This window comes from Agelaius tricolor, unplaced genomic scaffold (genome assembly GCF_023055355.1).
Source record: "Agelaius tricolor isolate 1412-34295 unplaced genomic scaffold, bAgeTri1.0.p SCAF_2, whole genome shotgun sequence".
Taxonomy (NCBI): Eukaryota; Metazoa; Chordata; class Aves; order Passeriformes; family Icteridae; genus Agelaius; species Agelaius tricolor.
Genome location: NW_027269262.1, coordinates 86872913 through 86898860, shown reverse-complemented (window position 1 = coordinate 86898860; position 25948 = coordinate 86872913). Strand labels below are relative to the sequence as shown.

Genomic DNA, 25948 nt, shown 5'->3' with positions numbered 1-25948 from the left:
CTTTGTATATTGCTTTACTCAGTGATTCCTCTTTTAAAATAATGAATGTTCCCTTTCCTGCTGCTCTCACATTAGTGATTACATCTAATTCAATAGCAAATCCAATTTAGAAAATTTTTCTAGTCTGCTTGTCATAGACTTTTAGATTGATAACTTCAGGAAAAAGTTTCCTGGGGATTTTGTATTTGTTTCTTTCTCCTGAGTGTCCAATTTGCTTCAATACCAGACCTTAGTGCAAAGTTTTATCTCTCAATATCATCAATGTTAACCATTGTCTTTCTTTCAAAATATTGGTTTCAAAGTCTCATCCTGTATTCAAACTCTCAGTAGACAAATGAGTCATCATTTTTTTCTGGTCATTGAAGATAGAGAGGACTTCAGTAGAAATGTATGATAGCAACTGCCTGACGTAGCAGGCAGGAGCAAAAGCTTTTGACAGCATTTGCAGAGGAATCAAAGAGAAGCACTTGCTGTGCACTGTCTTGGAAAGGAACACTGAGTTCCCAATATTTTATTACATTTTAAAATGGTAACTTTTCCTGGCACAATGTAAGTCAAATCAAACCCACTATTTTAGTGGGGAGCAAAAGAAGTCATGATGTTTGCAGTTCTTAATGTTTTAATCCATTGTTCTGCTGTAAATGGAAAAAAACCCAGAGATAAATAGCATCAGAAGGCATTTTTACAGCTTTTGTGGTTCCAAACATTCTAGTTTTAGCTGCCACAGGAGTGATTGTATGATTTGAGAAAATGGTTGTTTCCAGTTAAGGAACAGAAACATTCCATTTTATTTTGTTACAGATTATCATGTATTGTTCAGCTATAACATTTTGCATGGTTAGAATTGTGCTACTCAAACCAGAACCATTATATATTAATTGGTTTCTCTCTGTATGGATTCCTACTGGAAGTGTTCACACAGAGGAGCACTCAGTGTTTGGAACTTACTGAAGAGCAGAACCCTCACATTTACCTGTCTCCAGTGCTTAATGCTGTAGCTGACCTGGAGCTCCTGGTCTGGTTTTCTGGAGCTTCTTAATGCCCAGTGGAATATTCTTCAATTGTAGAATCATAGAATGGCTTGGGTTGGAAGGAAAACTAAATATCATCTAGTTCCTACGCCCCTGCCATGGGCAGAAGCACCTTCCAGTAGACCTGGTTGCTCAAAGCCTCATCCAGCCTGGCCTTGAACACTTCTAGGGATGGAGTGTCCACAACTTCTCTGGGCAACCTGTGCCAGCCCCTCACGACCCTCACAGTAGAAATCTCTACCTAATACCTAATTTCAGCCTACTCTCAGTTTCAAGCCATTCACCCTTCCCCTATCACTCTATGCCCTTGTAAAAACTCCCTCTCCAGCTGTCTTGCAGACCCCATTTTTTAGGTATTGGAAGGAGCTATGAGGTTTTCTAAGGCTTTCGCTGTCAAAACCATCTCAGATTTGGCAGTGAAAGCTCTGCTTTTGGGGATGTTTTCACTCAGTGTTGCTGGTGATGTCCCTCTGTGAGGAAACAGGAGTAGCTGACATTGTGCCTTGTTCTGCCAGGCTTCAGACCCCCAGGAGCTCCAGGGTTTAAACTTTTTGGATAACAGGGCTGTGCAAGGATCTCTGCAGTGTGACTGGTGTAGTCTCTACCAGGCCCCATGCTCAGTTGTGCTGCTGTCCTGACAGTGGTTCTGAGTACAAGTTCTCCAATCTCCAGTGATTTGAAAGTGAATATAATATGGCAAACACTGCCATACTGTTTGCCACACTGCAAACACTGATCTAACATTACCTAGGTGATGGGAAATTGCCTGTGATCTAAATGGGGAACAAATATAGCAAACTATTTAAACATTTTTGTGTATGATTGGAAATGTAATCCTCAATTCATCATTACTTAATAATGTTTTATATTGGATTTTGGAACTATTGCAGAAAATTTGAAATCATTAAAGTTGTAGTCTTGAAAATGCATATTTGAATATTACTATTATTAGTCCTTCAGTTGTACAAAATCAGGTATTATTCCTTTATTTTGATTTACTGCTTTTCATCTGTTATACTTTTACAGTAATGTGGAATTTGTTGCAAGGGGTAGTGCTGTAATCTGTGTCTACAAACATGATTACTGTGGGAGAGCCACAGATGTTAACAAGCAATTTAGTTGTAGTAGAAACTGTAGGGCGAGTGTAGAAGCATCTGCTATTTCTTGTTTTGGGTTTTTTTCCAAAATATAAAGCAACTGAATAAATACTTTGTCCTTTGCAAAACTAAAATGGTGTTTTTCTTCTAGTGCTGTCAGCACTGTTCTACTCTGTTGTCAGAACATTTTCAGTTCAATTCTTTAATTCATCCTGAAGGGGTTGAATGACCCCAGACCTTCCCACAGGCTGAACCAGTTGTACCTGCAGCTTTTTCCAGCGTGTGAAACTACTTGTTTTGTGGGTTTCTTTTTAGCTGTTAGAGTATATTCTGGCAATCAATGAAGTAAATATTTAAAGTTTGTTTACTTCTTGCTATTGTAGGCATTGGATCAAGACAGAACTGCGCTACAGAAGGTGAAAAAATCTGTGAAAGCAATATATAGTTCGGGGCAAGGTAAGATGTTGTTTTCAGTTTTACAAGAGCCCAAGCATTTAATTTCAAGTTTGAGATGTTTTGCAATTCATCCTGTTGAAATGTATAGCATAAGAAATGCTTATCTGTTTAGGAGTGTTTGGACTTCAAAATTTTCTTTCTTTACTTCTGATTATACATCAGATTAATGTGCTCTCCAGTTCTTTTACCCTCATATTCCTTCTCAATGGCCTCTGGGAGAATCCCACATGTAAATTTTCTTGCTGTCATAATATTTCAAGCATTTACCTTTAACTAGAACAGTGACAAAAAAGTGTTCTCAACTGAATTTTTAGAAAGCACTTATAAGTGAATAAGATTTAAAAGTTTAAAAAAGTAATAAAAAAAAGTTTAAAAAGTAAATAAAAAGAAATATCTGGTTTTGTTTTGTCAACATGTGCTCTCCCTTCATGATGTGTTTTTCTTCTTGCCTAAAATCAAAATTATGTATTTCCCTTCTTACCTAAAATAGTATAGTTATATAATTCTTTTGCTTGCTTGAAGACACTGTTGATGTTTTATTAGGACTATAGTAGTTACTTTGATGGGAATTTATTTGGTTAGAATATGAATTGATAATCAGTTTGAGTGCGTAACAAATGGTGATCTAACACAAGAATATACAAATTTAGTTTAAAAAATGCTACAACTCTAATGCTTCTACCTCTTCTTCTCTCATGTTCTAAAAACTGTGCCAAAGGCAGATAGAATAACAGAGTTATGGACTTGCCAATAATCCTCTGGCTGTAAATACATGATTTTAGAAAATCCCAGTTCCAATTTCCTAACAATAATAATGATGATAATAATTTTAGTAAATATTTTCCATGTACAGAGCTACTTTTGAGTGCTGTTAGTTTCTGAGTTTATGGAAGTGTCTGGGATTTTTATTATCTTGTCGATTCTTAACTATTCTCACTTGTCAATCACTGATGTTGGCTTGCTAGCACCATGCATGCTTTAATAACTGTAATTTCAGTTGTTGATAAATGTTTCCCAATAGACTGTGAAGCCTGATATAAAGTGAGAATAGTATTTGGTGCAAGTGTATTTAGCTTTATGCTTTTAGAAGTATTCAGATTCTCCAATAAGCTTTTCCATTTGAGAGTACTTACTAAAACAGAGTTTCAAAACTGATAAAAAGTGTAGAACACATTAAAGGTGTTCCTGCCTGTTTTGAAACTATAATATAAATAGCTATCATTTGAATCTTGGGATAAAAATAATATTGTTGTCAAGGCCTGTAAGTAAGACAGTGCTATATGATGAATTAGTTGCATTGAACAAAAGCAATAGAAAGTGGGTTAATGGCTTTGATTAGGTGTTCTGCACTTTAAAAGCAGCAGAGATGGGTAGCTGTTTTTTAATTTATTTTTTTTTTTTTTACATTTTAAATTGTTTTTTTATCAAGCCTTGTTTCAAAACTACAAGTTAGTAGGAATTCTTTTGGCTCAAGAAAGCCAAAGCTTTATACATAATCCTCTGGCTCCCTCTTCAGAGTGCTGCTGTCATAAGCACTTACAATGAAAAGCTGTGTACAGGAGGCATTTCAGGCAGTGACTGATAAACTGGGATTAGTAAAGCCAAGACCAAAAACGTGCCACACATGTGAAACCTTATAAAAATAAATGTGAAGTGAATCAAAACCCAAGCTCATTTTGTCTCCTTGTACAAGGAAAATTTTAGAACCAGCTATTTTCTTGTGCTCTGCTGATGAAAATGGATTTTATTGATATTTAAGTAAAGCATTCCAGAAACAGCTGTAAAAAGAATTGGGGTTTATCAGTTCAAGAAAGTGTTATGTGGCTATTTTTATATTTCAAAAGAAAGCCTCTGACTACATTTTGAGAACCCAGAATTGGAATTTTGTTTTACAAATTTGTTTGCTACCATATTTAATTTACTAAAGTAGGAGAAGGTTTTGTAGTACTCCATTGCTCCAAAATCTCCTTTGAGAACTCCAGCTGGACTGGTGAGAAAGTTATTCAGGGACAATAGAAATTGTTTTTTCAGTTCAGTAATCCAATTCATAGGCTACCAAAAGCCATAGCTAGTTTTTTTGGGTTGTAGTGGTTTTGGGTTGTTGGGGTTTTTTCTGTTTCTTTGGGGGTTTTTTTGTTGTTTCTTTGGGTTGTTTTTATGTCTTTGGTTTTGGGGTTTTTTTTTGTTTCTTTTGGGTTTTTATTGGTTTGCTTTTGTGGGGAGTTGTTTTTTGGGGATTGTTTTGTTTGGGTTGAGGGGATTCTTTTGGTGTTTGGATTGTTGTTTTTTTGGTTGGTTTGGTTTGGGTCTTTTGTTTTCTTTATTTTTTTTCCTGAGTAACGTTTGACTAGTGGCAGTGGCACAGTGCAGTGTCTCATACAGAATTCTTCAGGAGGGCTGAACCTTGTGGTGTGTTGATTTGTTCCTCTCCAGGGCTGAATTATTAACCACAAGGGTCTCTGACCTGTTACAGAGCTTTAACATCACCCAAATACTTTCTGCTCTTCCTGTCCACCCCTCACCCATTTTTCATATTTACAGTTAGAGCTACTGCTGTGGAAATGAAAATATACCAAGACAAGAGTATAGAAAACCCTTAGAAATGTCCCTTCCCTATTTTCATGTCTGGAAAGGTTGTATGGGAAAGGACTGTTCATGGAATCCAGTGAGACATAAAAACAGACACCTCCTTCTCAGCACTTGCTCCCTGTCTGGCTTGCTGTCTGCTGGCATGATTGATTGTGTCTGTAACTAGGAGCCCTTCTTATGGCAGGGGTGCTGAACTTCTGCCTTCCTTTCCTGTTAGATTTGGATTGAATTGTAACAGCAGTGGATGGCCCAATTATTTTTGCTGTAGATTTTTCAATAGCTCTTTTTCATTATTTCCCTGGGATAACTCCCAAATATAATCAAAAGAGTTTACATAATGGAGAAATAAAAACATAAAATCCATCCAAGACTAAAGGTGCTGAGATAGATCAGCAGTTCACATGGTCTCCCACAGTGTTCAACAGCAGATGCTTGAGGAAGAAGAAAAATGGTACAAAGATGGATGTATTTTAAGTACTTTGTTTAGCACTTTGTCAGCTCACACTGACATGAAGGCCAAGGAATTACCTTGAGTCAGAAATTATATTGTGATGTTTGATGCTTCTAAATGGACTTTCTGCAACTTATTTCGTCCAAGGAATTTGAATTAATGTAAATCTTTATCATTCACAGTCCTGCATCAATCTAGTTAAATTCTCCTGAGCAAAGTTTCCCAGTGCATGCTCGTGTTCTTCAGAACTGAAGTAACTTGAGGAGGAGAATGTCCCTGCCCATGTCTCACAGCATTGGCCTTGAACCCACCAAAACAACTCATCTGATATGAAATTGAGGGAGATTTGCATGTTCTGAGCATGAAAGGTTGTAAGAGGCTTTGAAGTGCCAAAGCTTGCTAGAGGAGAGCCAGAGGAGTTTTTGGTGGATGAATCCAAACTTTGTTCTGTGGACTATTCTGTCTCTTGAAATAGGTTTGAGTTGTTTCTGTTATTACTCACAGTATCTCTCTTCTGAACTCAGCAGCTCCTAGGGAGTTTTGAGGTTTTTTGGGTTTTTTCGGTGGTTTTTTTTTTTTTGTTGTTGTTTTTGGTTTTTTTGGTTGTTTTGGTTTTTTTTACAGAAACCATCACATTTAATCATCCTCACTTTCTCCAAAATGGAAGCACAGACTTCCTTTTCTAAAATAGAGAAGAGGAGGAGTGAATTTTGGGCAGCAAGGACAGGAACTGCACACAATATTAAGGGTTTAAGCCCACTATGGCAATATTTTGATATTGCATGCTGTGTTTCTTCAACTGTTAGATTTGGTATAAATCCTCTGAAGCAGAGGAGAAAAAAAATTCTTCCATGAGAGCTTCTTCAAGCATGTCAGTGATGAACAGAGATGCAAAAAATAAGTAATTTACTTTTCTGGGCTGGCTTATCTCTCAGTGCTCTTGTACTGTGATGATCTAGAGAACCTTGCAGACTCAGTGAGATGTTTCTTGCTCTGAAATATGGAAAGAGGCTTTTATTACTTTTCCCTTGAGCAATCTCATTCCAGAAGGCATTATTGTTATCAAGTTCAGACTATTGTATGGTGGTCAAATAATTTTTTTCTATTATTTTTTCATTATATTTCAGCTTGTGAAGAATGAAATGAGAAAGGGTGTTTTTTATTTCAAATAATTTCTGCCATCCTTTTTAACCTTGCCAGCTTTCTTGCTTTTCTAAAGCCTTTCTGAGTCATCTTTCATTCATAAATGCATGTTGGCTCTGACCTTGGTTATTTTTCCTCTCGCTATCCATGGAAAAAAGCTGTTTTAGAAGAAGCTTAAAGATAGTTTAAAGTTGATCAAAATTCTGAAATATGATTTTTATTTTTGTTAACCACAAATGCAGAATTAATTCTTATTAATGTAGACATTATTTAGGTTTCTTTGGGCATAATCAATGCCAAAAGTAGTGTTTTTCTTCTGTAAACAATTTAATTTTTTGGTGCTTGTGTTCTTCAGTGTTTGCAGGGTAATATATCTGAACAAAACTGTTGTAGAGGAAGGAAATTTTAGGCCTTTAATTGCAGTGATGTGTTTTGTAGGTCCAGCATATAAAGGTTATCCCTTAACCTCTCTCCACAGTATTTGTACTTCTGTACCCTTTCTTAATATGCACAAGTAGGCAGAAATCTCACTAGGCTCAGAGGCATGTGCTAAAATTTTGATAATTTTGGAGTGGGAAACAAACATAGTATTTAATGAATGCTGTGGGTTCTAGTGAAAGAGTACAAATTCTGGCAATCTCATTGAAGTATTTTCTGTTCATCCTGGGAAAGGTTTCCCACAGGGTCACTTTAGGCATGGAGAAGGGCAGGTGGCTGCCTGGGAATGCAGTGCAAGGGGGGGTTGAGCCCTGGGAGTCCTTCAGAGCCCTGTGCTCCCTGTTCTGGAAGTGCTGCTGTGCAGCCAAGGGCTGCTGCAGAGCTGCTGTGCCTGCCACTCCTCCCTGAGCTGCTTGGGTCTGCATCTCCAGAGGCATTCCTGTTATTTCCTCTTCACATTTCCTCAAAATACATGGTAGAGCTCAGACATAAGGGATGCCACAGCATTATTGTGCACTGGGAGCTGGGAGGGTTTTCTCACACCAAAGGGGAATTCTGAACATTGCCCAGGGTTGAAGGTGTGGGTGATGAGGAGATGTGGGTTATGCAGGAGAAGCTTTCAGTTCAGAGAGTGCCACAGCTGTGTCCAGGCCAGTGTGCTGCTGTACTCCACATCTGCCACACTCTGGTGGCACTCTCAGCATAGGCTCAGGTGCTGCTGGCCTTGCCAGCTCCTACTGGGAAGGGGATGAGTGAGACCCCTTGGAAGGGAGCTGTGTTTGTCAGTGGGTGCAGAGCCCTTGCTCAGTTTTCCATGATTCTGATGTGCCTCAGGGAGCTGCTGAAGGAGCAGGATGCCTGCCAGGGGAAGCTGTTCTATTTTCATCCCAGTGCTGAACATTGCTTACAAGATTGGAAAGACATGATTCAGTTCTGGAAGACAAATCTTATTCCCTGTATGTACTGCTGTCAGTGATCCTGTCTCACTCTTAGGGTTATTGAAGTCTTGTATGAGGACTTGTATCAAAGAAAGTAAATATTGTCATTCCTATTAGAGCTTTCTGTATGCAAAGGAAGTTCTATTAGGACATTAGGAAGTAATTTCGGAGTGCATGAGGCACCTAGAGTGAGATTAAAGAATGCTCTTTGCTCTAAGCATGCCAGGTTTCACATTCCATATTTTAGTGTAGGCTACATTGCAGATTTAATTTTTCAGCTGTGTGCATTTATGGTTGAGTAGGGAATTGCCTTACCTCCTTAATAGAAAATATTTAATCTCCTTTTGCAAGATTTACACTGATACTTATGTAGAAATTGAAAATTTCTTATTCTTACAGAATACTTGCATTTTGTGTGACAATTACAGAAGTAAATATAGGAGTATTCCTTTTACTTCACCATCAAAACTTCATTTCTAGATTTAAGTGATTTGTAGTTTGGGATTTTTGAGAATTTCCTCTATATTGTTCTAGGACAATGATCTGCTTCCTGCTTCCTCTTTCTCACTGGGAATTTCTTTGCCTTTCTACAGATAGAGGAAACAAACTTCTTCAGCTCTTTTTCACTCTCTTTGTGAAAAAACTTTTTAAAATGCTCTATGAAACAATGCAGTGCTTAAAATCAAAATGCTGGGAAATACTGTGGTGGAAAAAGTGCTGCACAAGCAAGGACAGGGATTCCATGATCTAGCAGAGCTGTTTCTGACCTTGCATTATCCTTCCTTTTCCTTCAGCACAGCTGGATATGCTATGCTTGAGCTTTACTCACTTAGAAGTTGAGCTAAAGCTCCTTCATAGATAAAGTCCTCTGTGTGTATTTGTGCAAAAGCTTTTACATCAAAACAAAATGCATATTTTATTGTTATGTAGTAGTTTCCTTGAGTTCAGTGCTAAGCTATTTGATTAAAACTGTGTGCTTTTGGAACAATTTTCTTAAAAACACATGGCTTGAGTTTCAACTCTGTATTAACATATGATTAAATATTTGGCCTCTTGAAAACCTTGGTATTAATGTCTGATTTTTAGAGTGTGACTGGTGTGATGTGGGAGCTTTGGGGCTTGGTATTGGTAAATAAGGACTGTCCTTTTTTAACAGGTTTTGGCGTTTTTTTGTTGGAGCTTTGGTGCACTGTTTGAGTATCTGCAATACCTTAGAAGAGTTAATTGTTTAACCTTTCATCAGCTGTTTGTTAATGCACAAATAGATTTGTGCATTGTGAGACATTATTTATGAGACATTATTAATGAGGAATTGTTTGAAACTTACATCTTTTTTTTTCCTTTTCTTCTGAGTCATAACTTGCAATTCAGATGCTCTTAGGCAATATCATAAATTAAAAAACCAAAAAAAACCAAAAAAAACCCCAAAAAAACTTGGAGATTTTGGGGGGAAAAAAACCATGGTACTTCCTGGCTGTTCTCTTTCCCTTCTTCCTTTTCATTGCACAGAACTTGTGCTGTAGCTCTGTGGTTTTGTGTTTGTGGTTTGCAGAAAAAAGCCCACATAGTAAGCCTAGGCAATTCATTAGAGTGAAATATTGATTTAATTAATACTAGTAATATCCTCTAAGAGAGATAAAGGTGATAAAGCCTTTCCCAAAGGGCTGTAGGGGTAAATTTTCTTTTTAAAGATAGAAGTAACAAAAATTATGCAAACACATGCCAGAAAAGCAACTAAATAGAAACAGGAAGGACATTTCAGATACAACAGTTTCTAATTCATTCTTGAGTCAAGGATTTTTCTCACTTTCACTGGCTTCAAGTGCATTGTCTTGGTTCTGACCTCTCTGTATGTTCAGTTTGCTATTAAATAGACTGGAATGAGTCTTTGGCTGTGTACCAATACACATTCTGTTATCTGGGATAGCTCAGTGTACAAAGCAGGCAAAAAGGGAGCCTTTGTAAGATGCTTCTTCTTCTGAACTTACAGTCAGATTCAGACTTGGCCTTCTTACATTTAAATCTGATACTTTTGCCTTTTTTATCTGATACTTTTGTTCTTTTTTTGAAATGTCCAACATTTCAAAAGAAAAGTTCATGTATGGAAAGTTCCTGTAGTGGGCAGCTAAAAATTCCCATGTTGTTTACAAAACAATCTTATATTGTTTCACTGATGTATTATTGATCTTATTACTCTGTCAATAGCTACAGAGTTTTCTTCATCTCTGTATTACAAATTTCAGCCTGCTGATTTAAAAAGCATATATATACCTATTGCTAAGTAGTTCTTTTTAATCTTAAAATTCTTTTAATTTTCAGTAAATGTGTTGACTTGTGGCTTTTCTCAAAGTACTGTTTATTAGTTTGTTGTTAAGTTGCAGTAAGCTTAAAATTATAATTGGCTACAAAAAAACTGACTTTTGATTTTTCTTTGCAGATCATGTTCAAAATGAAGAAAACTATGCACAAGTACTAGATAAATTCGGAAGTAATTTTTTAAGTCGGGATAATCCAGATCTTGGCACAGCTTTTGTAAAATTTTCCACACTTACTAAAGAATTATCAACACTGTTGAAGAACCTGGTGAGGAGTTTTGAACTTTCTTAGCTCTTAACTTGTTTCAAAATAAAGTATAATACAAGAACTGCATGCATGATCATGATGACTAAGGATAATTTTTAAGATGTTTTCAGTTTTTTTCCAAAACAAAACCTACAGTTTCTTCAGAGAGGATCTCTAAAGGGTGTTATGACCCACTCTGTGTTTGACTGTTAATTGGCAGTTAAGAAGGTAAATATAAATGTTGAGACATCCCTTGAGTCATCATTCACAAGTGATTGATGGTGATCTATACCTCATGGAGCTAAATTTTCAATTATCCCTTAACTTGAAGTCTTTCTTGTTAAAAATACAGTATCATTAGTCATGGCTGTTTTATTTTACCACAAAAGAAGAAACATTCACTTTTTGGAAAAAAACTAACAATTTGAGCATGTTTAAATGATGTTAACAGTCCACTCTCCCTTTAACACGTAAAGCATCCATGCCAGGTTTTTGAAGGTGCTTTAAAGGTTTGCCTCAGTTAAAGTTTGCCTTAGGCCTTTTATTTCTGAAAGTTCCATAATAAAATTACAGTCATAGCAAGTATCTTTGAACACTGAAAGTAATGAAGCCACATTTCTTGTGAAATCTTTTTTCATGGGCTTTGTAAATGTAACTGTAACTGTTATATTCAGAAAGTCATAGCTTCAGTTTTATATTTTTCTTATAGTTGGGTGAATTTCCAAGCATTTTTGGTGTGTGAAGTACAAGTGATGTTACAGATTTGTCTTCCTATAGTCCCCAGCACTGCCATAACTGCTGTAGGTCACACAAAGGCCACTGTAGCAAAGTTCCCTGGCTGTGACAGTTGCCCAAAACTGAGTCTTGTGCTTTCCTCTGTAGAGACTTCTGTCATTCTGGATTAATTTGACTTTAATTTAAATTTAGCACACAATTAAAAGTAAGTATTATAAAATGTGAATTCAAGTGCAGTGTAAGGACAGTTTGGGACTAAAACTCAAGTTTTTTGGAAGCTTTCTGGACTTTGCCATTCCTAGCAGAGCATCCACAGAAATTTTTTAACCTATTTCAACTAGCAAAGTCAGGGTTTATTTATTTATTTTAAATAGTGCTGTTCAAGTGGAAAAAACACTTTTAATTTAAGAAGCCACACTTACTCAAAGCAACATTATACTAATTCAGCTAGATTATAAGCATTATCTACCCAAATTCTTGTTAACAGGATTCAAAATAGGGTATTCACTAATTTACTTCATTTAGCAATCTCAAATAGACAACAAACTTATTTTACAATTGCCTCAGCATTATAGAACCATTTATTTTTCCCTTTTTTTCTCCCTGAGATAGAAAATTCTGCTTTGTTGTTCTTAAGCATCATTCTGTTTAATAAGATTACACTGAAAGAAAGAAAGATATTTATATCAAATAGAAGTTGAGGTCCACTGAAAAAGCAGTTGAGAGAAGGATTCTGTTATGTCACTGCTAAAGCCCCAAAGTAGGTGCTGAGCCTTATGTTGATAAAATTAATTGGAAAAATGGCAAGAGTTATTGAGATGAATGGCAGGATAATAGGTTTAGGGATTTTTTCTTTTTTACCTAGAACAGATTGTTGATGCCTTATTTAATAAAGGTACAATAAAATAATGAATGGTCTTCAAATACATAAAGATGAATAAGGACTGGAGGTACACAGTAGACAAAGAAAAAAAGGCTTCACAAATTTGGATCCTTTTTGTTCCATCTTTCAACTTCAATTATGATTCATTAAAATTTTCATAGGAATTGTGATATTTTGGATATTTCATGACAAGGAGGGTACAAAATAACTTACTTTCTTCTTTGTCTATTATGGAGTGACTATTTTAGAGTGATATTCACTTACTATGAAGTAAAATCAGCAACTTTTCTACATACACAATCTTTGGAAAGAATAATTTTGAAATGAATAGAATAATTTTAAAGAATAATTTTGCTCAGCATACAAGGGCAAGAATAAAAAACCACGTCCATTAATCATTTTAACAAGGCTAAATAAGTTGCTGTGCAGTTTTTACTACTAACTGTTGATGTAATCATTAAATATAATGTCTGAAACTTAAAATTGATGAATATAATTGTTAAGTTGTTGAATCATTGTTATTAAGATTATTTTATAAGGACACATAATGACCCTTCAGTAAGATTTTATAAAGGTAAAACATTGGGATTGGCCATTGCCAACCCTGGTCTGTTTTCAGCAAACTCTGAATGTCCCACCAGAACCAGTTTCTCTGATTTTTACTTCTACCTCCTTGGCCATTTCAGGTTTCATTCTTTATGCAGTAATTCATTATAATAGTGCATTTAAAAGGTGTATAAACACCTGTGTTATGAAAATGAGTGTGTCAAGATCTTTACGTTGATCTAGATAAGGTTTTGGCAGAACATTTGTAGCAGTTGCAGATTATTTCTTTTGAAAATTTGCATGATTCTTGCCTTTTTCCAAGTGTTTAAAGCCTGTTTTTCTCTACCTCTCTTTCCTGTAAATGTCCTCAGCTAATCTTTGCAGGCAAATTATCTTTTGTTCAAACCCTCGCTGAATTCTTATATGTGTTTCCATGTGTTAAGGGTTTTTTTTCCCCTTTATTTTGTTCTATATGTGAGACTGTTTTGCTTTATCAGATTGTTTCCAGTTCATTTGGGCTACAGTTTTATCAAGTCTTGAATGATGTAATAAATAATTGCAAATCCTTACTGTATTGGAGTAATACACTGCTATTTAGCTTTGGGTTTTTTGTTTTTTTTCTATAGCTGACATACTCAGCTGGCTACTGTTCAGTCATTTCAAGACAAAAATTAATGGTTTGAGTTGATTATCTTTAATGGATACACCTGGAAAAATGAAAAAAAGGCTACAGTGTCTTTAGAATATATGAGGAGTTTGAGTGGAACACTAGATCTAGGGAACCTGTTTCAGTGGTTGTTTTGATATTCTTGTCCATAACCAAACAGGCATCAACTCAGTAGGGTGAAACTTAAACTCATGAGAGTTTAAGGGGATGTCATATATACTTAAAGGACAAGGAAAGGAGCAGTGTTCCCAAAAAGGGGGGAATATTCAGAGAGCTGGTGCCCCTGTTGTCTCCTTCTGTTCATGCTTGAACTTACACGTGCTTTGTGTGTTCCCTGCCTGTGGCACAGCAGGTCCTTCTTACTCAGGAGGCAGTGGCCAAATTTGTACCCAAATCTTTGCTTCAAGAGGATGAATATTGCCTTGAAGTGCTTTCAGAACTTTGCTTACATACTATTTGTAAAATTCTGGGTTTCTGTCACCTTGTTTAAGTAAACATTAATTATAATGTTTCTATGGCTCATGCAAGTAAATGTTTATTAATTCTTCCCAGACTTGAATTTACTATGAATTTAGAAATGTGAGGTGATTGCAACTTGATTAGTGAAGTTCCTAGAATTGTTGGCAATAGTTTGATAAGATCATAATAAATCCTTTTGAATGTAATGTTTTTCTTTTTAGCTCCAGGGTTTAAGCCACAATGTTATTTTCACTTTGGATTCTCTCTTAAAAGGAGACTTAAAAGGTGTTAAAGGGGTAAGTGTTGCAAACTAAATTTTTGTTTCATGTTCATCTGTCTAGTGACTGTTTTTCTTTCACTCATGAGAGTATTTCTTACGTTGGCATTTATTAATAATCTGTATTTAGTACAAGGAACAAAATTGGTATGACTGCAATGAAATCGTGAAAATTTCATTGTAAATTGCTGTTTTAGCATGCACAGGAAAACAATACTTTACAAGATTCAAACCCAATATTTTTTCCAACTGCTTTGTGAAAAGTTTTGAAGAAAACAGTATTTTTGTTGCTATGTATTACTTAATAACTACAAAGAAAAAGTTTAAAAATGTTTTAAGACAATTTTCTGTTTCCTAAGGACCTCAAAAAGCCTTTTGACAAAGCCTGGAAAGATTATGAAACCAAATTGTAAGTATTTGTCTCTCACTTGGCTTTGTTTATTGTGGTGTTGGGATTTTTTAAATGAATTATTATTAGCAGTATTATTAATATGGTTATTGTTATTATTAAGATATATTTTTTCCCCCCAAGTAACACACAATCTAGAGAATACAGTTAAAAGAAGGGTAGTTTCATGGCTCAATAGCTTCTTGAGATTTAAAATATACAGGATTTGGTAGAGGAGCTAATCTTCAGAATGTCTTCTTTGATACTTCTTAATTATTACTTTTTCCCTAAATAATGCCAGAGCACATTTTAGCAGAAGGAATTGTCTAAAATGCTTTCTAATTAAAATTTCAGTACCAAGATTGAAAAGGAGAAGAGAGAGCATGCGAAGCAGCACGGGATGATAAGAACGGAGATAACGGGGGCTGAGATTGCCGAGGAGATGGAGAAGGAGAGGAGGCTCTTTCAGCTGCAGATGTGTGAAGTAAGAAACAAAGTTCAGTTTTTAATTGCAACACCAGAACTTATTATTACCAGACTTTATGGGTCTTTCTTGAAGGTGGTGAAATCTTTAGTCACTTAATGGGGGTGGAGGGAGGAAATTATTTTCATGTGACACAGTACAGCAATATAATTATTTTAGCAACTCTTGTACAAAGCTAGGCTTCTTTTTGTTTTATTCCTTTTCTTTGCTTTTAGATTATTGTGGGAAGGTTCTTGGGCTAAAAATACACTGTGGAAATATTTCTTATTTTATCAGATTTATGGTTTAGCAATATTTTGATATCTTTCTTCCAATATGCTTTCTGAAGCCTTCAAAAATTTCTAATAAAGTGATAAATGTTAGTGATACATTTAGTTCCATGAAGCTGATTTTTTATATTAATAGTTCTTTTTATTACATTTTAGTGGAGAACACAGTGTTTGTAGTGCCAGAATATTTCAGTAATGATTACAGTAGCATTAAAAAAGGGAAATCTTTAGACGATTCCAAAGGATGAAAATTTTTTCTTCAATTTGCTTTAAATTTTGGGGTGTTTAAATTTTATGGAGTGGCCAGATAAATTGTTACCTGTTTTAAGGTTAGTTTAGCAGTGGTGCACTGGTGTTTTATGGCTCAGCACCCAAGTTAAACACGGAGTTTAATTCATTGAGCAAATGATGTTTTATTGTTTGAAAACTGTTGAAGTTTTTGATACATGATTGTCAACATGTTGTCCATTTTCTATACAGTATCTTATTAAGGTTAATGAAATCAAGACAAAAAAGGGTGTGGACCTTCTGCAGAACCTTATTAAATATTACCATGCACAATGCAAGTAAGTGCTGCAATGCTTTAAGCTTTAGTTACTATTTTCTTTTTTTGCACAAGATTTTGTTTCCCTTTGTTTGAATGTATCAGGGCTTTTTTCATGACTGTGTTGTGCCAGGTGTCTGAATCTTCCTCTTCTGAGGCTGTGGACTTCCAGGAGAGAGTGTGTGAGTGAGTTTGGGGGGCAGGGCAGATGGAGAAGGAGGCCCAAGGAAAACCTTGCATCTTGCATGCAAAAGATAATTTTATTTCCTGAGGCATAGATCTGGAATGCATTTTTATAAATATCTTGTTTATTCTAATTAATAGTTTTTAGTCTTTGTGTAAATTTAAAAACCACTGTGAAAGCCAATAATTTCTTTGGATTTCCTTGAGGTGAAACTGGTGAGGTACAACCATGTCATTATTAGAACCACAAAGGCAAACACACAGGAACTTAAGTTAAATACAGAAAAAAGATTTTAGAAGTTACTGTAGGAGAAACACATTGGCTGTATTCTCTCTAATTTGATACTTGTTAAAGTCACAGTGGTGTATCTCCACTGTTGAAAGATACTCTAAACTACTAGGAAGGTTTTTTTTAATTGGGGTTTTTACTTTTTAAATTATTTTGTTCAGTTTTGAACATGGAAAAGCTGGATATGTTTTATTGGTTTTGCTATTTTTCTACACAAGACAATGTACTTTGTGTTGTGAACTCCATACATTCCTGATAAATCAAAGGTATTTTTCATTCCAGTTTCTTCCAAGATGGCTTGAAAACAGCTGATAAACTTAAACAATATATTGAAAAGTTGGCTGCTGACTTATATAATGTAAGTTTACTTACAAGTAACTTTATATCTGAAAATGAAAATATTTTGTTTATATAAGTACATAGATTTTAAATAGAACTACAAGGATGTATATTTAATTTGCATCTTATAATTGAAAAGTGTATTACTTGAAACTGAACATAGCTAGATGAAGAAAAGACCTCTTGACTGTTAAACTTCATATGCAATTTTTAGAGCTATTAGGAAAAGTAGCTTTCATTCTACTATTAATTCAATCATACATTAAGATAAAACTACTTTTAAGTATGAATATTGGAAACAACTTATATTATTAACATTATTTTAGTACCATTTTCACTTTTTAAAACCAAACTACTTAATGATAGCACCAGGACTTTATAATAATAATTAATTAATTGTGATGTTTATTGAAGAAAAGTAATAACATGGAATCAAAGATCACTTGTCATCCAAGTGTTTTTGTATTCCATAATCAGAATTACAGTAATCCCATTTGCTATTGTAATTTGTCGCTAAATTAAACTGCATTTTCATTCCTTAAGTAATTTGTCAAATTTATTTGAGTTATTTAATATTTCAGAGGATAATTTAGTTGCATTAGCTATAGTAAGCCATGGCAATATAACAGGATAAACAGTGCATGTCAAGTTATACATTCATTTTCATTTGTTTTTCAAGCAGTAAATGCATAGAAGGTGAAGATATACGAATGGACTGGTACATGAAAATAAACTCAACTCTTACAAAAACACTAAATAATTGAGCTAGTTGTTCAGGACATCTAAAATGGTATATTAAAATGCATAAAACATTAAAGTTGCATCCAGCGAGCATATAATGGCAATCTCTTTCTGTAGATAAAGCAGACACAAGATGAAGAAAAGAAGCAACTTACAGCTCTTAGAGATTTGATAAAATCTTCTCTGCAGCTTGATCAGAAGGAGGTAAATAATTTAGACATGTTATTCTTGGAGATAATGTAAATTTGTCAATTTTATATTCAGAAATTGGTGTAATTAATGTTAAACTTGTGTAGTTATTGGTTCAAAAGAGTTGGACTTTCAACATCATGGCAAAACTAATATTTACAATGTTCAACTACATATCAACAAACCATTTTTTTACATTCATTTTCTGTTTCCATTTTATGTACAGAGAGAAGTTATTCTCTTTTTTAAGAGAATAACTTTCTAAAAGTACTGTAAGAAGAGTTGTAATGGGTCAGATAAATGCTTCATCTCCCCCAGCATCCTGTCCTTGACAATGATAAGGAATGATTGTGCAGGGGAAAAAAATGAAAAGAAGGATGCATACTCCCATCTTTTTTCTGCTATCCTCCAGCCAGTTTGTGTTCAGGATTTTCCTGACCCAGGTGATCCCAAGGCAGAATGAGAACCAGAGTTTGCACTTTGGAGTTCAGCTGCTAACTCACATGGGTTTTGGGCTGTTGTTCTCCTCTCCAAACTCCCTTTGCTAATAGGAGATGGTAAGGAAGAAAATTTGTTTGCTATTCAGAGATCAGGGACTGAGACAGGGTGGTTAAAAAGTAAAATTCATCATCAAGTGCCCTGGTATCTGGTATCCACTGCAGAAGTGGAGGGAAGCACATGTGGTGTCCATTGCAGATGTTCTGGAATACTTCTTAAACTAGGAGAGAACATAATAACACACATCACAACTTTTACCTGAGATAATACTCTGACTTTTCAAAATCCTAGTCCCTGAGAGAAATTCCATGGTGACAGTGATTGTTGGGAGGGTCAGTGTAGCTTTCCTTCAGGAAAAATTTGCTTACCCTCTGTTCAGTTCTCTTGTAGGTGTATAAGGCATTCATATTTACCAGATGTCTGTTATGAAATATGAATCACAACAAAACATTAGACAGATGCCATTGTTCTGAATATATATGATCATCCAAATATATGATCCACAGTATTGCTAATATCATGTATACATAAAAACATAATTTACAACCAGGTCACTGAGTCAGCCAAGTTTCTGATGCCACTTTATTGTGGATGTTGAGAGTAAAATGCAGGGCAATAAACACTGATACTTCCCCAGAATTCCTTCCCATTAGTAGCTTGGCTGGCTTGGAAGTCTTTGAATTTGTGCAGTTGCTTTTTGAAGAAGTGGAAATCATCAGTTTATGCTACAGCTGAGCCTTTCCTACCATGGCTGCATGTCTGTGGAAAAATCTTTCTGCTTTTATTTGTTTTGAATTTTTCGATCTGCTTACCCTATTCAGGATCTGAGTGTATGTGTGAATTTATGATATCCTTGCTAGATACTTTTTTGTTCTTTTTTTTTTCCATATAAAACCTTACATTGACTTGCTTTTTGGCCAGAGGAGGTGTGTATTTTTGATCATCTGTAAAGCTATAACCATATCATCCTGTTTCTGAATCTTCATGGTGAGCTCACAGTATCTTCTTCTTCCCCTCTGCATCACTTGGCATTTTCTTATGCTGATCTTCACCTGTTATTTGTTGTCAAGCTACTCAGAATTTTTGGGTTCCTGAGAAATTCGTCAGTGAGCCTTTCTTGGGTATCCTGAATAATTTAATAGCATCTAACAAAATTTGACAGTTTACTGTTCACCTTTTTCCATATTGTTTGTGTTAGACACAATATGTGCTGGCACAGCTTTCTGTGAAACTCATTTGTCTGTTTCATGCTTTTAACCTGTTTTGTCACTTGAGGACTTTTCCTCCTCTCCTGTGGCAATGTAATTCTTTCCCTTTCATAAGGAAGAAAGAATAAGTGCCCATTGAAAATCCAGGTTCACTGCATCAGTCATCATTTACTTGCTGATTCTTCCAGGAAATTCTTGTACACAACCTCTCTGTTCAAAAGCTGCCCTGATTTTCCAGTATATGTAATAATAGATATATTCTTCAAAGTAGTTTTCATTAATCTTCCTTCTGTGCTGTGAAGCTAAAAAATGTATCTTTAATTTCCTGGAATTCTTTTGAAACTTTTGAAAAACAGGACAAGTAATAGGTGCAATTTTCATGGGCTGTCACATAATTCTATAGATAGCCCATTGTGATCATGGCCACTGTGTGTAGATGTGTGGCTTGAAGTTAGTAAATTAACTAATGTAGAATCCCAATTAATAAGGAATAAAGGACAAGTAATTCCTTACAGTGGTGGTTTTTTTTTCTTTTGAATGTTTGCTTACATATGCTTACATAACATATGTGTACATCATACAGCAGACAAACCTTGGCCAGGAGGCTGTTCCTCTTCCTGCATCTCTAATCCCACCATTCTGAAGGACAACACAGCCTTACAATGCACTCTACGTGTTTTTTAGAATTTCTTTTGTGGCACAAATGCTGACAGGAGTACCACAGAGCACCTTTGAATAGATCCCAATTTACTCTAAAAGCTGCCAGCTCTTTCTAGTGCTCATTTTTCCCTTAGCTCATATGTTGCAGTCTTTCCTGAGTCTCAGTGTGGTATTTTTTTTCTCTTCCATCTCCAATGTGCACATGGACTTACCAGATCTCTTCCATAACACTTACAGAGCTTTCCATACAGGCATTACATTTGTCATCTCCCTATTATCTAAATCACTCTGAACATAATTCCTGCTCATTCTTCATCAGGAATTGATTCCCAACACACAGAGCAGCAAGACTTGCTCTCCTCTCATGTATCTTTTCTTCCACAAGCTGATTATTTGGGAAGCAAAGGAAACCATCTCCTCTCCTGGATGCTGCCTATGTTGTTGAGTTCATGCTTCTTGACAATCAGCCAGTTCTTGGAAATAAAGTAGGATAAATGTGTGGATGTTCTTCAGCAATGTATTGTGCATTCATGGCTGCATATAGTACAGTCCATACAAGTCAAGTTTCAAAATTGCTCATAGATTATTATGAGGTAGAATAACAAGTGAAATATAATGTTTGGATTTTTGGTTACCTATTTCCTGGATGTGTAGTAAAAAAATATATATAGTAAAAAAAAACCTCATCTAAAATATATAAGTAAAGTGAAATGTAAATGTGAAGTCAAATTTTGAAACTTGAATATATGTTGAAATAAAGAAGCTTCACAGGCATCACCAGAATAAACTGTGCAACTGTTCTGATTGTAATTACAGTCTGGACAAATTCTAGGACTCTTGAAAAACTCTGTGTGTGTATATATGTATAATATATGTATATAAAGTTATAAATGTGAAAAATAAAGTCTTAGTTTTGAAGAGAATTGAAGTTGTGTCTTAGAAGAAAAAGGATTGTGATTCTCAGATATCCAAGCAAATCACAGGAGAGAGAGAAATGCTGTAATGAAAGAATCTGCTTTTTTTTTGATAAAATAACCACTTGATCACATTGATGTTCAAGTTTCTGTCTCAAAATCAACATGAGGACTTTCACTCATATGGTTCTGCTACATGACCTGAGTCAGAGTGTAATGATGCTGGCAGAAATTGAGGAGCTTGATAAAACAGTGTGTTACTTAGGTATTCAGTGGTTGCTCCTGAAGCAGCAGGTCAGCATTCATTACTCCTTGGGTAAGAGGCAGCAAAGCCTGATGTGGCCTGAGTTTTCACCAGTCAGCTTCCATCACTGTGTGTATCCAAATCATTAGGTGCATAAAGCTGGGGTTTATTATTGTGACAAATGCCTGGTGGCTTATGATTAAATATACATTTCCCCACTTAGTGCACTATAATCTCATTGATGGAAAATTGATGGATTAATGGAATTATTGAAGAACATTAAATGAATGGGATTTTCTCCAGTGGATTTGTAAAAAATCAGAAGTGTTCTTACCAAACATTGCTTTGGCAGGGAAGCAGTTTGAAATAATAAAATTGAGGCCCTAGTTGTTGATAGTAGACAGTTTTTTTGATGGAAAGAAGGAAATTGCAACTAGTGATTCCTGTCCAAATTGTAAATTCTGCCACCTTTAACCTATTGAGAGCTGCTGTGAGAGAAGTGAGAAGTCCTGACATTTTTGAGGTCTCAAAATGCAGCTCCTGTTCCACTGTTGCACTTGTTTCAAGGTGTTTATTTAGCATTATGGGCATCTGTAATGACCTTGCACATTTTTGTGGCATACCTGTCCTTTCATCAGTGAGAAAGGTATTACTGTAATCACTGCAAGTGCCTGGTTTCTGGAGAAGCACATCTTGACCATATTTGAATGCTGGGCTGGGCAGCAGTGCCAGTGCTGCAGCTTCATTGCAGGAATTACCATTGACATTGGCCCTGTCACAGGCAGTGTCACTTGTGGCCACCCTTGTGCTGCCCCCATGTCAAGCTGGGGCAGATTCTGTTACCTTGTGCAAGAATTACCAAATTTTGGAAAATTATTATGGTCTATGGCTTTTGGAAAAAGTATTTTAGTGAATACTAGTGTACTTTTAATTGTGTAAAACATCTGATCTTGTATGTTGCAAAATGCTCATATCCTAAGAAGCTTCAATTTTAAAAGAAACTGAGCCTTTAATACAGGCTTCTGATCCCTATTTTTGTCTATTAATTATTGCTGCAAATGTAACTTAACAGCATTAAGTTGAATATAGCTAATTTTTGGAATCATATTTTGTGTCTGTTTTGTCAATTATTTCTTTACATTTTGATTTATTTCCCTAAATCTCTCTCTCATATGCTACTTGCAACAAGAACTATATCTCATTATGTTCTTTCCTATGCTAATACCAGCAGGATTAATTCCCTAATTCCCATGGGGATTTGAAGTTTGATTTTAACAAACAAGCTGCTGATTGTGGTGGTGTGAGCACTGCTGGCAGCACCCAGCTTTCAGGAGCCTCTGTGCTGCTCCCAGCCACAACTGCCAGTTTTACCAAAGCACTTCTCTAAACTCTGTGACAAACTTGGTACAAAGTGAAAACCAATTGTAAATGCTCTGGATAAACCAAGAGGGAGGAATCTTCAGTATACGTTGGTTATGGTAGTAAGAAACTCTGCTGTAGAGAGGAAAGGTTATTGAGAAAGGAATAATTGAACTTCCCATTCTTTTCAATTTTTTTTTTTGGTGGGATGCTGTCAAATGTTTTGCAGGTTATTGTTTCACAGTTATATTCAAAAACAAATTGATGTGCCCTTAAATACAGCTTTTTGCATACACTTGCAAAAATTAAAAGTTAACTTTGAATGGAAATTCAAATTGAATGGATCTTTTTGAATGGAAATTCAGAATTAGCTGCTGTTGTGGAGGATACAATATAACTATCTTTTTAGTCAATTTAAAGATTACAAAAATTGGAGGATGTATTAAACTTTGATCCTGCAGTCCTCTTAGTTATTTTGTGAAGCCAATGTCATATATGCCAGGTTGCCTGGAATTTTGTTATGGTATTTTGTTAATGGATAAGACAAAACACCTGTATTCCTAAAAATAGTTCTTGCTTTCTCTCTATTAGTGTCTTTAGAAAGGGGAAACATTGTTTTAACAATGGGGGCTCTAAAATTTGTGTTCAGGGAACATGTTTTTTTAAATGAATAATAATTCTTGTTTCAAATTATTTGCTTTCTCTTTCCTCTATTGCTTTTGCCTTTCGTGATCGAAGTCTAGGAGAGTAAGTCAATGTTTTAATGAATTTGGGGGATTTTTTTTTCTGATGTACTTGTAACAAGTTAATCCATTTCTCTTAATTGTTTCACTAGATCAGGCCAAAAGTTACTTCAGCTGACTTCATTCACTAAAACTCATGAATTATAAATATATTTTATTTGAAAAAAAAATTATCATTTGTCTTTCTTTATATATGTATTTCTATATATAGATGCATGCTATATTCTGTTGTTTTCTTTTTGAAATTTTATCTTTTGCTTATGAGGTTGTGCAATATTAAGTACCTGTATTCTAAAAGTCTTTTGTTTTGAGATGCATATTTGCATCAAAGGCCTAATGTATTAATTAAATCTTGAACATGCATCTAGTTCAAGATCACATGGTGTAAAATCAAGCTCTCCTATCAATGTAAAACATGCAGTAGGAGTTCTCCTTTGTAAATCTTTATGAATTTGTGATGTTGTAGAGAAGAAAAAATAAAATAGGCTTAAAGGTTAGGAAAGTTTACTGTGCACATCAGGAGAATGTTAATGTTCTGTTTCCCTTTTTCAGGATTCACAGAGCAGGCAAGGAGGGTACAGTATGCACCAGCTTCAGGGGAATAAGGAATATGGCAGTGAGAAGAAAGGTTATCTTTTGAAGAAGAGCGATGGGTATGTTCTGGTAGCACATAATAGTGAAATCCTCTGCTATGTTCAGGCTCTAATTTTAACAGCTTTCCACTGTGGGTGCTTCAGGCATATTCTCCTATTGCACCTGCCACAAGTACTTGTGAGTTCCAAAGTTCAAGCCTGAACACAGCGCTGAATGTAATGTAGCAAATATGAAAAGCATGACAAGCAAGCATAAAAAATAGTCATAGTTAAAAGAAAGCTACTGTCTTTTATAACTCTCTAAAGGATGATAAAGATTTGTCACAAATCTCCAAGTTTCTTTTGATGAAGCGTTTAGTAAAATTTTGACTGCATCTGTTTGTTTCTTAAATCTAGTTGTCCCAAAATGATGATGATGATATTTATGTGTTTTGAAGTCACATCTACTTACTAAAATTGATATGATATTCTTATGTAGGTTAAGGAAAGTATGGCAAAGAAGAAAGTGCACTGTTAAAAATGGAATTCTTACCATCTCACATGCAACGGTAAGTTCTTTTTATACCTTTATATGAAAAAAATAAGTAACATTATCCTTTCCTGGTGAATCTGAGTTGCTAATATGCTATTGCAAAAAGAATGTTACTTCAGTTTCTGACTGTTGAAGTTTTGTGAAACTGTAACTTATGAAATGAATTTATCAGTAGTTTAATGAGAAAATGGCAAATGTATTGAACAGACTTCTCAATTAATACTTCAGATGGATTTGCTTCTAAGGCTAGTCATGATATATATGTGAGCCACATAATTTGGGAACTTGGGAAGTATTTGATATTAGGTTAGAGTCTACAGAGGAGTGAATGTGTTTAATGTTTTGAGTGCTTTCAGTTAAAAGTTTGGAATGCTGGGCATTTTTGTTCACAGTGAGTTCTTGGGATCAGGGACAATCTGAAGAATTTTCCTAGGAATGCTCAGTCATGAGGTAGCACCGAGGTGATCATGGGGGAGGCAGTGCTGAAACTGCCTTGTGGGAATGTGACATGAACCTGGTGGAAACAAGCACAGGAGTTGCTCTTGTTAAAGGAGATTGTCCCATTTCCTCACCTCTTTTCCACCTTTGCCCCAAATTCCACTGACAGCCCTCAATTTCTAAAGCTTATTACCTGTAGAAACCCCAAATTCCTCAAAGAGACATTTAGTTATCATGTCTTAAGTGACTTAATTACAGCACAGAATAATGGTAATGGTATTTATCCTGAGTTTTGAAACTCCAGATCTTCAGCTTTCCAATTCCATTTTAAGGTTTTAGGATTATATCTTTGATTTATTTAAAATGGGTGGAAACTTGGAACTTGGGCATTCTGTAATGAAAAACTGCATTATAACTTTGCCCTTGTTGAAGAAATGCAATTAAAAACTATTAATATCAGCATATTGTAAATTTAAGGTTTTTATTTTCACCCATTTCAGATAAAGTGAGATCATGAAAATTTTAATTTTGTTTAGATTTAGCAATGTGTCCACTTTGAGAGACCAAATCAGACCGGGTGATGCTGGTCTCCAGCTTTTTGAGGGTGGATATGTGTGCATGTCCAAGCTTTATGTAATATCATACGTGCCCACTCCCAGAAAGGGAAAATAATCCTAAATCAATACATTTTTAAAATAAAATAAATTTTCTTTTTAGTCCAACAGGCAACCAGCTAAACTGAATTTATTGACCTGCCAGGTGAAGCCAAATGCTGAAGATAAGAAGTCCTTTGATCTGATATCACGTATGTAGCAGCTTTAGTACCATCTTGTATTAGTGGGATTTCTGAAAATGTCATTACAAGATGCTTTGAGTAGAACACAAGGCTAGAGCTCCAAGTTCAGGCCTGTATCCAGACACACACAGTGTCTCATGACTGTTCAGAGCCTCTCTTTCTGATGATGAGCAAATGGATGTAGAACCTTTCTCTATGTAGATGTGGCATAAATACTGTTTGTTTGTGACAAGCCATGAAATGCAGTATATGTGCTGCTCCTGGA

The 25948-nt window shown here is 35.4% G+C and overlaps 1 protein-coding gene across 3 annotated transcripts in view; it reads left to right on the top strand.

Moving 5' to 3' along the window:
• The window catches only part of ASAP1 (ArfGAP with SH3 domain, ankyrin repeat and PH domain 1), a 113013-nt gene that overhangs the window by 43162 nt on the left and 43903 nt on the right, over nucleotides 1-25948 (top strand). For all 3 annotated transcript variants that reach the window (XM_071421802.1, XM_071421803.1, XM_071421804.1), the window contains 11 exons: nucleotides 2512-2584; nucleotides 10581-10726; nucleotides 14217-14291; nucleotides 14632-14681; nucleotides 15015-15144; nucleotides 15894-15979; nucleotides 16712-16787; nucleotides 17627-17713; nucleotides 23877-23977; nucleotides 24396-24465; nucleotides 25605-25692. In XM_071421802.1, coding sequence (XP_071277903.1) covers nucleotides 2512-2584; nucleotides 10581-10726; nucleotides 14217-14291; nucleotides 14632-14681; nucleotides 15015-15144; nucleotides 15894-15979; nucleotides 16712-16787; nucleotides 17627-17713; nucleotides 23877-23977; nucleotides 24396-24465; nucleotides 25605-25692 — 982 coding nt within the window. The remainder of the gene's footprint in view (nucleotides 1-2511; nucleotides 2585-10580; nucleotides 10727-14216; nucleotides 14292-14631; nucleotides 14682-15014; nucleotides 15145-15893; nucleotides 15980-16711; nucleotides 16788-17626; nucleotides 17714-23876; nucleotides 23978-24395; nucleotides 24466-25604; nucleotides 25693-25948) is intronic.